Genomic DNA, 12820 nt, shown 5'->3' on the forward strand with positions numbered 1-12820 from the left:
AACAGCTCATAAATGAATATTTTTTTCTTTTTATTGAACATTATAACATACATTCTGCATAAAGCTGGTACATAATGGCTGATTTTTTTTTTCTTTTCTTTCCCTCTCTCTCTTCCAAGTGCAGTATCTTTAACCCTCGTGTCGTTCTGCGGGTCAAACTGACCCAATTTAAAGTTTGAAAATGTGGGAAAAAAAGTTAAATATTTTCACAGTGAAACTTCTGATGTCCACATTTTCAACATTTTTGGGAAATTTTTGAGCATTTTCTGGTGGAAAAAAAGAAATGTCAAAAAAATGTTTCTTTAAGATCATTCACACAAAAATTCGCTGGATTTTGGTTGATTTTTTGTGCATGTTCTTAAAGAAAATATTAGAAATTTTACTGATATATATGTAATCACTTTAGATATTTTTAGCATTTTTTTGAAAGATTTTTACTATTTTTTTAAAAATATTTACAAGAATTTTTTGCCAAATTTAGGGGATTTTTAAAATATTTTTAAATAAAATTTTTAAGGGAAGCTTTTGAGGAATTATTGGAATTTTCTTCCTAAAGGTTTTGCAAATTTTTTTTTAATTTTGGGAATTTTTTTTCTGAATTTTTGTATTTTTTTCAGACAAGGAAACAATATTTTTTGGTGCCCGTAAATGAAGACAACAGGAGGGTTAAATCTATCCACATCCAGTCTCAAAGAAAAGTTTTTCCATCACATATGTATGGTGTATTAGCTCAAACTGGTCCTCAACCTCAGGTACCTCATTCTTCATCCATTTTCTGGTAATGGCTTTTTTGCTTGCAATCAGCATTATTCTATAAATATGTTTGTCCCCAGATCTTGTAAAAATGTATGTCCAGTTTCCCCAGATATAGTACCTCAGTCTAGTCTAGTCTACCTTCAGCATTTTATCAATATACTTCTTTAGCTCCTGCCAATGGAGGGACAACCCCAGAAAACAGGGAAATGGTCCGCTTTATCAGCTCCACATAATCTCCAGCACTTTATCTCATGATACTTTGTCTGTGTTGGTGTTCTAAAGAGTCTTAGTTTGCTGAACAAATGTGGGAATAAACATGCAGCTGCAGTAAAACTGACACTGACACCTTTCAGTTCGAATTTATTTTTAAAAGCGAATACGATGTGCCAAAATACAACGTGAAAGCAGCACAAGTCAGGAAACTGACTCAGTCGTGTCAGTAACACATATCAATCTTAAGTTTGCTAAAATTAGTCACCTTTAACTGCTCGCTGCACCAGAATATAAAGCTGTCGCAGCAATCTCCCCACCCTGAGCATGTTAGACCGAGCATATGTGAGTTTTGTTGTAATTTTTTTTCTCTTTTTCCCGTTATAATTAACATAGTCTTGCAGCAAGGTTAGGGCACTCACTGAAATACTTTCAAATTCAAAATTTCAACCCTAGAGTGTTATTGGAGGACATCAGACTTTCTTATTTTCGTGACATTTTTCAAAATTTTTAATTTTCATGTTGTAATTCAAGGTCAATGAAGCTACCATGTATGGTTCCTTGCCAATTAGCTGTGTAAAAAAAAATTATTCCAAGAAATATATATACCATGACTTAGTACTACTCAAACATAAAATGTGTGAATTTCGTCAACTAACCATTGTTAGTTTGGGCATTTCGAAAACAAATATGGAAGAGAACCGAGCCGTAAGTCCATATTTTTCCAACTCCGGAGAAAAGAGAAAGTTTGGTTCCAGGCCTCTGCTGATTGGTCAAATGAGTGATCTTCGCTGATTGGCTGGGTGAAAACCACATGCTTCTTGACCTCACTGAGAGGCGGGAGCAACACCATATTTAATGTGTGCGGAAATGACCAAATAATGATCACTTGCTCGATAAAAGGTTAATAATGCTTGAATTGCTCTTATTTTTTTTATTTTTTGTACATAGGCCATATATTATATTATAGAAGCCTTCCCATTGGTTTTGAAAGGATTTAACTTCCTAAACCCAAAGAGAAATACAGAATCCTTCAGTTCTAGGGGGGAAAAAACACGAAAAATCACCAGAAGAGGAGTTCACAGGTTTTTCAGTTGACCTTCTCGGCTCTGGTAATTATAGTGAAAGTTCACTTGGCTCTCACTGAGGACAACAACAGATAATCGCTCATCCTAATCCTCCCAGACCCCGAGGGAGGGCGACACCAAGGAGCCAGCGGTACTCACCTCCACCATCTTCTCTATGTGCTTCTTGATGATGGTCGGGTCGGCGTTGGGCTTCACCGACACGGCCCACTCATCGATCATCGTGGGCTTGGGGTCAGGTGCAGGGGCAGGGCTGGAGTTCTGCTGCAGCCAATGAGAAACCGGAGACCGTGAGAATCGATATTAAACCGCTGAAGTCGTACACATAAAAAACAATTAAATAAATAAGAGGAAGTCAAGGGGTTGCGTCATTGGATCGAAATGTCACGAGCGAGTAAAAGCAAAGATTTCCAATATTACTCTGTGGCGCTTATAAAAGAATCTATGAAATCTAATAGAACGCAGCAAATCTGATGTTTAAATACTATAAACAATGCATAATTTAAAATCAGAACCATCCATCACATCAAGATTGGACATGAGGGATGCATGTTGCTGTCCAATAATATTTAAAAAAAGAAGGCCAGTGTGGGACAAACAGGAACTGAGCATGAATGTGATGCTTACAGCTGTTTTACGAGGTTCCCTCTGTAGAGACATCTGGTAGATCTCCTCCTCTGTGTGGTACTGGTCCAGAGACACCTGCACAAAAAACCAGAGTGAATGAGGTCTGTGGAAAAACCTGCATTCATTACAAATCATGAACTGAAGCATTCATTTCATCAATTTGTCCTCAAATATGAGTCTGAAATAAGGGTGCTTTCATTAATAGAGGCCCTTTCTGGTGAAAATAACATGCCCATGTGCTGGTTTTTAAATGCTGGGAGACATAACATGAGCTAGATGAGGATTTTTACTTGAGCTCAGAAAGCCAGAGTTTCACACATAACAAAACTAAGGAACAAATCCTGTCTACTCACAGGGTGGAGCTCTCTGTATGACTGTTCTTCCTCAAAGCCGGTTTCAAACGTGAACGCCTAAATTACTGCAGTATCTCAACTTTTCATTGTGTTGTAGAAAGTTCTCTTACAGATACAGAGTTAGTAGCTGTAGAAAACTGGAGGGAATAAGTGGGAAAGTGAAGGTGTAGAGTTAAATATGAGCCATTTTAAGGCAGGATAAAAACTATCCCTCTGAAAACGGACACACAGGCGACTTATTTTCTATTTATATTGTGAAAAGTTGGATTTGATGGTACAATTTCCTGTACAGAAGCAATGGTTGTAATCTCTTAATCATCACTTGACATTCACTGCTGGTCACATGATGTGATATGTACCAGCTCCATAACTGTCAGATGGCGTTAACAGGAAACTAGGGAGAAGAATGGGGGAAGATGTGCTACAAAAGGCCATCAGCTTTAATATTATATTGCTCATTGTTCTTTTGTCATTTTGTGTATCATTTTTGTCATATTTTGTCTTGTTTTTGTTGTTTTTTGTCTCTCATGTTGTCGTCGTTCTTGTCGCTTTGTGCTTCCTTTTTGTCTTGCTTGTGTTGTCTTATTTTTGTCATTTTGTGTTTCACTTTATTCATTTTGTGTATAGTTTGTGTCGTTTTGTGTTTTTTGTCTCGCTTGTGTTGTTTGTCTACTTTTTTGTGTTGTTTCTCGCTTTTGTCATTTTTGATCCTGTTTGTGTCATTTGTATAATTTTTGTGTCGTGTTTTTGTTCATTTTTTGTCGCTTTGTAATTTTTTTGTCTAATTTTATGTCTCTTTGTTGTTTTGTTTTGTGTCATTTGTCTCATTCCTTATCGTTTTGTGTCTCGTTTTTGTCATTTTATGTCTCATTTTGTCATTTTTTTTGTCTCATTTTTGTAATATATTTTATGTGAATGACAAATTGAGATAAAATATTGCTGAAATTTAACTTATTTTTCTTAAGAAATTTTAAAAAGTAATGTTTTGTAAAAAGATAATTCCTTAAATGTGAGTATTCAGAAAGTACTTCTTTGCACTAGAACAAAGGAGATATTTGGAGTTGTAGTTATTTACAGGCTATTATGTTGTGATTTTACTGGTCCAGCCTGCTTGAATGTGGCCCCTGAACTAAAATGAGTTTGACACCCTGCTTTAAAGGGTCTGAATCAGCACCAAGCCTCAAAACTGTACTAAATTCTAGTGGAATCCAGTGGGATCAGATTCTGGCAATGAATTATTCTGCACTGCTACTGTTTAACCCTAAAGGCTGATGGAAACCATATGACTCCTCACATAAAAGACATTTTATGCCACTATGGCAACAGGTGAGAGCTCACCTTCTATTTTTTTTGCACCAGTTAGCACATTACAGCCAACTGCCGCTCGTGATCATCTGCTGCATCCATTGTCAGCCTCAAATAGTTTTTTTCCTCGGAGCTATTCTCTTACTCTAATTGTGTTTCCTGTGTTTTATTGAGTTGAAGTGGCAACTGCGGAAGGACAAAAGGCTTTTCTTCTTGTTTGGCCCTGTGATTTAGTGAGGCTTACGCTATTTCAAGGCCAGGGTTACCTTTCAACTGTCCACCGCGTTCCGGATCACGAAAAAAAAAAGCTTTTCCATTTGAACCGCTAATGAGTATGAATTAAAGAGGAGGAAAATTACAAGGTAAACCGGTTTGGTTTACTTGTTTTATCCCCTCGCACAGGCCTCCCTTCCCCTTTTTCATTATTCTGAAGGATTTATTGACTTCCTTTCCATCTAATCGCTGCAAGCCCAGCAGGATTTAAGCTAGATCAACATCAATAATCACAAGCATAAGATAATTAGGTATTGACTCTGTCTAGCAAACTTTCCTGGTGCTTCTCAGCTACAAAACCTGTCAAGTAGTTTCCTTTCTTTTTCACAGAAAAAAAAAAGAAAAAAGGAAACCAGGTGCAATCTCACACCAACACCTGCAGTCAGACGGAGTAATTGATCTCTTGGGATTGTTTAAACTCAGAAAGCTCTCCATCTCAAATTCAGAAAACTTTTATCTGCATCTGCCAAAAATACTGACACACATCGGGGTTGTGTGATGGTTACAAATACCACGTTTTAAGCCAGCATGAACAATGCAGGGATTATTCTGCTCAGTACTTTCCAGTTTGTGACCTCCCGCTGAAGATAAAATACACATATAATATATATTTATTTGTGCTAAAATGTTTGTTCTTTCAGTAAAAAAGATGTTTATTGTATTAAGTTTATGATTTGCTATTATTAAGCCTTTTTAAAATGTCATTTAATTTGAGTTTAAGCCAAAATACTGCAAACTGTCTGCATCTAGTTTGAATTGCACACTGTCATGTCACAGTCCAAATGGAATATACTCGTATTTCATAACATATTTGGGGGGGATTATTTCCTGGTGGAGCCTTTCATTTCTTCCTGTTGGTGATTGACAGGAGTGGAGTGGGCTACAAGACAAGAAGGAGTCTAACTTCACATAATTACTGCTCTGATGACTGGTTTCACTTCTACATTTTAACTGCAACGATACTCTCTATTTCTACTGCACTTTGAAATCTAAGTATTTCAAAAGTAAGAGTGATAAGAAAACAGAGTACAAATGCATAAAACTGAACTATTAGTTGTGTAATGTGATCTCTTAGCTAAAGGCTTTCCTGCAAACAGACAGCACTGTTTCTACTGAGATTAGCATTCAGGCGATTTCAAAGCTCCCTGACAGGCAAAGCTCTTTGGTCTTTAATCACAATGAAGGTTTCAGTGCAGGTTAACGATTTAAAGTTCAGGGAAGAGAGGTTGGAACAGAGGTTATGACTCTTTACCCCGGACAAAGGCATCACTTCAAATCAGTGGTTACTGGATAACAGTGTTAGAATAATGAAATCAGAAGCACTTTTTAATCCCTGTTGTATCACTGAAAGTTGGTGCTAATCTATTGTATGCTATGTTTCCGACACTTAATCCAATGTGAAGTTCACCTCACTCTTGTATGGAGCATACAACGTGAAGCATGGAGCATGCTACTATGGACAGCTCAAGAGGTGGATTTATTAAAAAATACATCGATAGATAATAAAAATACAGCTACCAGCTTTAGCTACTTTTACACCAAGCATCCGCACCACACCATTAATTGGTGTTTCAGGGTCCCTACAAATTTGGACTTTTGTAAACACATATATTGCATTCGGGAAGGATACATTGCAGAAACCCGCGATCATTTCTTGATAGGGTTTTAGCAGCCACTTTCCCGATTTGTCACGCCCATATCACGAAGAAAACAAAATCAGCATTAATTACCAGTGAAGTAATTGAACACGAATAAGGATTTACAAACATTGCTGTCCTTGTGGCAGGTAAATTCTGCATTTGGGTCAATTTTCTTGCTTCCACTATGTCTTGCTGATGAATTCAATTATCTGTGCTTTAATTATTTGCTCAGTAATCACTTATAGCTCTCATATACTGTGTGATTTATTTCTCCGTTCTGACCTCTCTGCACTATATTCATGCGATCCAAAGTTTTGTACTTCAAGGTTCATTTTTCAAATGCTTTGGTTATATATGATCTCTGGCCTTTTGCTGTATGCAGATTTTGTGCCACCTGCCTCCAACAGTCTGTCCAACCATGAGCCAGTCAAATCAGAGCAGAACAAAGTCTGCATGTCAAGCTGGCTGCCTGTTGCACTGGCTGGACACAAAGTGTTGGTCCTTCTCTAAATTTTCCCGCCTACTTCAGTTCCATCTGGTAATCAAGTCATGCTTTCAGATTCTGTGGCACTTCATGATGAATAACAAACTCACAGCCTCTGATTCGGGACCTATTTTTGCTTTTAGAGTTGGTACAATCTGTTGCAGGTAGATTAATTCAAGCCCAACATTTCTCCTCCACTCTGCACACACACACATTCTGTCCAGTTTTTACACTCACGGTAAGCAAGTTGAGCAGGTCTGTGTTGGCATCGACGTTGGGCGGCGTGGTCTGGATGAGTGCCAGCTCTTGAAGGATGGCGTACAGCTGCTGGGTCTTCGCCAGGTTGACCCGTGTCTTCTCTTTGTCGGCCCAGTCTGGCAATGCCACATGGACAGCTATCAGGTCTTTCAGGTGAACGCCAAGAATGGGGAATCGGAAGCCCGAGCACTCCGAGAAACGCTTGCGGTATTGGCTGTAGTTCCCACATGATGTCACCAGTTCAATCAAGTTGTTAAAAACCTGTAGTTGAGTGAATGTAGAGGGATGAAATTAATTAGAGGGGAAAGGACAAATACGAGACTTGGCACGAAAGAGAAGAGGCTGTCTCAAGAGAGATTTGCTTAAAGAATAAAAAACATTCTGTAAAACTTTCTGCACCAGATGGACTTACATAACTGAAGAGACACTGTAACTCCCCCAACTGTTGCATTTAACGTTCGAGGCATGTGGACCAAATTCATAGCTCGAAAAAGACACTGTGTAGGAGTAATGGGCACAGATAAGAAGCTTGGAAGCTCTCACAGAGGAGATGCGGATTATTGAATCAAGACGTAATATCTCTAGTTAGTTAAGTGCATCAACGTGCAGCGAACATCGTCTGGTAGCATCTGGCTGCGGATGCCAGAAATAGAAATGATGTCTAGAGGATGGCAGCAGCTACCGCACCTTGTTGGTCTCTGCGCTGACGTGGGTCTCCGTGTCTTTGAGACGAGAGATGGAGCTGTTGCTGAGGCCGCCCACCACCGCCATCAGTGTGTTGAAGTTCTGCAACTGCAGCAGCTTCTGTCGAGGGACAAAGCAAAAATATTGGGAGTGAGGGTGAAAGAGGAGCTAGTTTGTGAATTGTGTAAGCCACTGCCAAAAGCAAACTGCCCAAAAACAGATTCTAGGGAGAGAGAGAGATGGAAGGTGGTGAAGGTTAAAAAAGATTTACCAGCAGTCAGAAAAATGTAGCGGTGAAAAATAAATGCCTCAGAGGGTAAAGCCAGAGACTTTAAGAGTAGAGCTGGAAAGCCTGCAGCGTTCAGCAGCCTAGATGCACATCCACACATGAGCCTAATGCGAGCATACCGACATTTTACTGAATGTTCTAACCTGTCTGTGTCAAAGTTAGGCTAACTCTTTGTGAATGGCACTCTGCAGGGCTCCACGCTGCCCTTCAGCCTGCTGGCATCTCACTGAAAATCAATGGGGTCGCAGCTGTGTGGGAGGGCTGCCAGGGGGGATCATTTGATTCAGCTCAAACACCCTTTGGAATCAATTTGCAAAGCAGAGAGAAAGGCAGCCCACCATTTGCAGAGTATAGGTTTCAGCTACAACACACACGCATGTGACCATCAGGGAGGTCTGGGGGAGCGCTTCATTGTCAACATGCCAAGCCTAATGAGTGCAGAAAAAAAATCACTGTGTACGCTGGTGCTGGGAGATGGGGGCTCATCCTCTTGTCAACTAATTGTTATCACAAAATTGATTGGGGATGTGGTATGTTTTTCAAAGCCAGAGGGCACATTCGCAGAGAACATAATGTGAAATGAATTGGAAGTGAGCTCTGTAATGTGTTAGAAGGCAGCCATTTTTTTTGCAAGTCTGCAGTCAAAAAACAAAAACTAATGAACATGGGTCAATTGTAATGTGCTCCCAATAGGAAGCTGAAAGGGGACACAAGCAGCACACCCTGAGGGAAGCTTTAGGAAATGTCAAGTGCATTAAGACTACCTTCTGTGCTGCCTCTAAAGACATTTGAAACCAGCTTGAACATAATTTTTGTCCCTGCATGTGCTTGCACTCAGCTACACTTCTGAATATTAAACTTTGAGGCATTTTAAATTGGCAAAGAATTAATGAGGGAACGTTCAGCAGGGATGATCTCTCTCAAATGTGTTTGCCCAAATGTTCACCCATTCTGTATGGACGGCAATGTCCAAAATAACTTCTGGACACTCCAACGGCGGGAAACATTGATTGTTATTATGAAACAGTCCACAGATGCAAGCAAGATCTCCAGGCCAAAAACACAAATGGGCTTGACCAGGAAATCTGTGAAATTACATAGAAAATCGGGCACTGGTGCAAAACAGACACAGCCAAGCACACATAGAGGAGAAGCTGAATACATTATTTACTCATACATTACAGAATAACCCAAAGATTATTGGATAAGCATGTTCTGATAAGCAGCTTTTCTTATTCAATTTGAAGCCTGAAACAGGTGAAAAGAGTGGATAACAGGGAAAGCTCTTTAAAAAAGAAAAATATTCCACGATCTTCCATGCGCCTGAATATTAATAATTATTTCTTTTCCTCTTGCATTTGTGCCTCTTGGGCTTCTGTTTTCACTCCACAGCTCTGAGCCAATGTTCAATTATGGGCCTGACATCGAATTGAATTGATTTAGTGATAAATGCAGGTCACATATTATGTAATGTTTTGAATATAGATTTGCAAACTGGATCCATCCATGGCACAGCTACAGAAATTGAAAAAATAACTTTTGGTTTGTCAATCTGTAAAGAAAATTATTTCATTTGCATGTTTTATTTTGTTGTGGCACACATGGATTTTTTTTTTTTTTTTTGCAGTGTGCAAACCCTGCAAACAGGCTTTCATGCACAGAGGCCACAAAATTTAACTAATAAAGCAAATATTTCTATATATTACATGCACACACTGATCACCGTACAATGTTTGACTTCAGTTTATATTGTTGAATGTTTTAGGGACCTGTTCTTAATGAATAGCAAAAGAAAAAAGGTGTTTTATTTGAATCTAACCACTTTACTTTGAATTAAATCACTTAAGCCCATTTATCAAGGGACACATAATAATTTTAATGTGAAAAACACCAAACTGTTTCAGACAAGAACAGCAAAACATAAGGTTAAAGGGATGATCTCAAGTTTATCAGCATTAAATAGCGAAAGCAAGTCCTTAATTGTCTTTATTTGAGGGCATGCCAAATCAGCCGCTATGCAGGCATTATGCAAATGTGTTACACGGTGATGTAAATAAGCAAAAGAAGAAAAGCCTCGACTCCAAATGAGGCATTTTAGGCAACGTTTTGTCGGAGAGCATAACTCCCTTTGATATGGACTTTTTGCCATCGAAGTTTGCAGAGTATTCAGACACACAAAGCTACACACAATAAAGAAAAAGTGAAAAACCCAAAGACTCTTTAATAAAAATGTCAGCACAGATTTGCTGGAGTTCCGTATTTATTCATTCTCCTTAACACAGCCATGGAGAAATGCTCACTTGAACAGGTTGGCTGTGCAGCATAGGTTACCATGGTTATCTGCTCTCTTTAAAAGGGAGTCCATGATGCACGAAAACTGCTTCATTGGTCGAGCCCCACTGCATCACTGATATTACTGATTAGAATCTTCCTCAATTGTGCTGCAAACTCTATTTTGGTGCACACATCAATTTGCAGTAGTCGAAAACAGAAAGAGGAACACAGAGGAAAGATGCTTAGTGATTTTGAAGAGGTATGAGTTAGAAAGTTACATCAAGACTGACTTAGCACCTCCAGGAAAATAGAGATCTAACAGTCTACTGACTTGCTAGCAGACTCATCAAGCATCTTCTGCTACTTGCTAGAATGTATTGAATAGAATGTAACACAAAGTAGAGCTCATTTTAAATGGAAGTGGCATCAGACAGACTGAAACTGCTCAGGCCATGTGGGCATTATCAAATTTATTACAACTGCTCCTGAGGTCCACATGAATATCTGCACCAAATTTCCTAACAATCCATTAAACAGTTGGAGAGATATTTCGCTCAAACCACACAAAGGTCGTTGTGCTGCCACCAAAACAAATGTCACCAAAGCAAATTAGAATTCTTCCAACAATGGCCGGTCAGTATCGGCATCTGTCCTCCCCTCTGCTCTGTCAGAGCTTCACGAAACACTGGAACAAGTTCAAGTGTTAAGTATCAATGGGCAGTCAAGTTTGGAAACACTCAGGACAAGAGCCCTAGTGAGGTGTTAGAGTGCCGGCGTACTCTGACAGAGAAAGGTGAGGAACCCTGCTGAGACCCCGCTAGATAAATAATGAGCGACTGGCGTCTGCTCCGTGGATAAAGATGAAATGAATCGAGAATGGGAGCAGACCAAGACATCTCATAATGATGAAAACAATCTTAAAGTAATGAGGGTGCATTCGCAGAGCACTGCAGGCTGTTAAGATGGAATTTTTTTTTCTCCCGCACTTTCTATGGTTGACTGAAGCTCCCTTGCACAGTGGAGATGAGTGAATTGTCGCATGGAGGGAAATCTCAGCCCATCTGGCAGACCAAAGCAAATGATAACAGCAAAGCTGAAATGACATCAATTACGGTGAAGCTCAGGACGCCATTTAGAGGGATGTTTCTGTTGTGAGAGAATGACAGTCTCCACACATATGGTCAGAGAACCATATGAGGCAGCTAGCTGGCAGGTTTCTTAGGAATTTGTGGGAGAGACAAGATTAAGTTAAGATTAGGATTAGAGTCGTGGTGACCGGTAGATGACCAGAAATGATTACAGTCACAGTCTAGACTGTAGAAATACATGGCTACAGGACTGTTCAAACTTCATTTAGACTTAGTGTGCTGTATAAGACTTTTTTTTAGATACATAGGAGGTAAATCTTTGCAATAGCATCAGGCTAATGTGCAAAAAGACCTTTTTCTCCCTAAAGATGAAGTAGTGAGCACTCTGTAAAGGAAAGATAGACTTCTTTTTTACTTTTTTTACAATGCCAGTAGTATGACTCTGGGGATGTCGACTGGTTAGTCAACAAACCACCACCAAAATGTACTAAGAACTAACAGATAGATTGTCAGGTATGTTGTTCATACATTTATGTTCACCAGAGGATGCATCTCAGAAGAACGAATGAGTATTTTTATTATGGATTCAATTACTAAGTACTTTTTTGATTAATCATTGTGAAACTACTACATTCTTAATCCTATCAACTGTACTTTGTGTTTGCTTGGTAACAAGTGTTAGCAGGCTAAGATGCTAAACTACAGTAAACTTCACTCCAAATATGATTATGTAGCGAGGGTATGAAGGGGGTAGATAAGAGAAGCAGAACCTATTATATTAAATCTGAACTACCACCTTAGTCATTCACAGGTTACATATGTTCGATAACAGAGAACGCAGAGACGTGGTTCAAATCAGAGGAAAATACATTTATTTGCCAATTGATTGAATCGTGGATTTCTGGAAGTGCCTGCAGAGAGCGTAACCTCAGACACAGAATAAAACAAACTAAAATACTACAATAATTTAATTCTATTTGACAGTAAATTAATTTTCCAGGAGTGCCACAAACCACTCATGAGCTCACAGCAACTCACAACCACTACAAATTGGTGTAAAATAAGGTGCCCCAGTGCTCTCACCACTACAGGAAATATCCACACTACAACGCCGAACCTCCACCACCAGCCGGCAACCTGCTCCACGGGGGATCATTACCAAAGAAACCAGTTGGCTCAATTAAGATACAGACTTGAGGGGGAATCGGCAGCATCCACATTACACCAAGGCAGACAAACTTGGCATCACAAATCTCAGGGAAACAGATGCTAATGAGGCAAACAGGGGACTGTCTAACAAATATGTGAATACATTTTCTGAAACAGCCAAAAATTCTTAAACAATCTAGACTACATCACCTACTTCAGAGTCAGAGGAGCCCATATGGCAGCAATCAAGCAGAGACAAAAGGTGATCATGATGCCACAGGTGCTTTAAATACATTCTATCAGGGGCGGGGCCATGGGAGGAGCTGACCTAATTCTCTGGTGGTG

General features: G+C 39.4%; 1 protein-coding gene across 5 annotated transcripts in view; it reads right to left on the minus strand.

Annotated features, from left to right (window-relative positions):
• Window positions 1–12820, minus strand: part of LOC111562544 (RAS guanyl-releasing protein 2) — a 57114-nt gene that overhangs the window by 18616 nt on the left and 25678 nt on the right. For 3 of the 5 annotated variants that reach the window (XM_055007450.1, XM_055007447.1, XM_055007449.1), the window contains exons 8-11: window positions 7679–7795; window positions 6971–7252; window positions 2679–2753; window positions 2193–2315 (exon numbers count right to left, since the gene is read on the minus strand). In XM_055007450.1, coding sequence (XP_054863425.1) covers window positions 2193–2315; window positions 2679–2753; window positions 6971–7252; window positions 7679–7795 — 597 coding nt within the window. The remainder of the gene's footprint in view (window positions 1–2192; window positions 2316–2678; window positions 2754–6970; window positions 7253–7678; window positions 7796–12820) is intronic. The other 2 variants (XM_055007451.1, XM_055007448.1) reach the window with 1 other exon arrangement.

Source organism: Amphiprion ocellaris, chromosome 23 (genome assembly GCF_022539595.1).
Source record: "Amphiprion ocellaris isolate individual 3 ecotype Okinawa chromosome 23, ASM2253959v1, whole genome shotgun sequence".
In the NCBI taxonomy this organism is placed as follows: Eukaryota; Metazoa; Chordata; class Actinopteri; family Pomacentridae; genus Amphiprion; species Amphiprion ocellaris.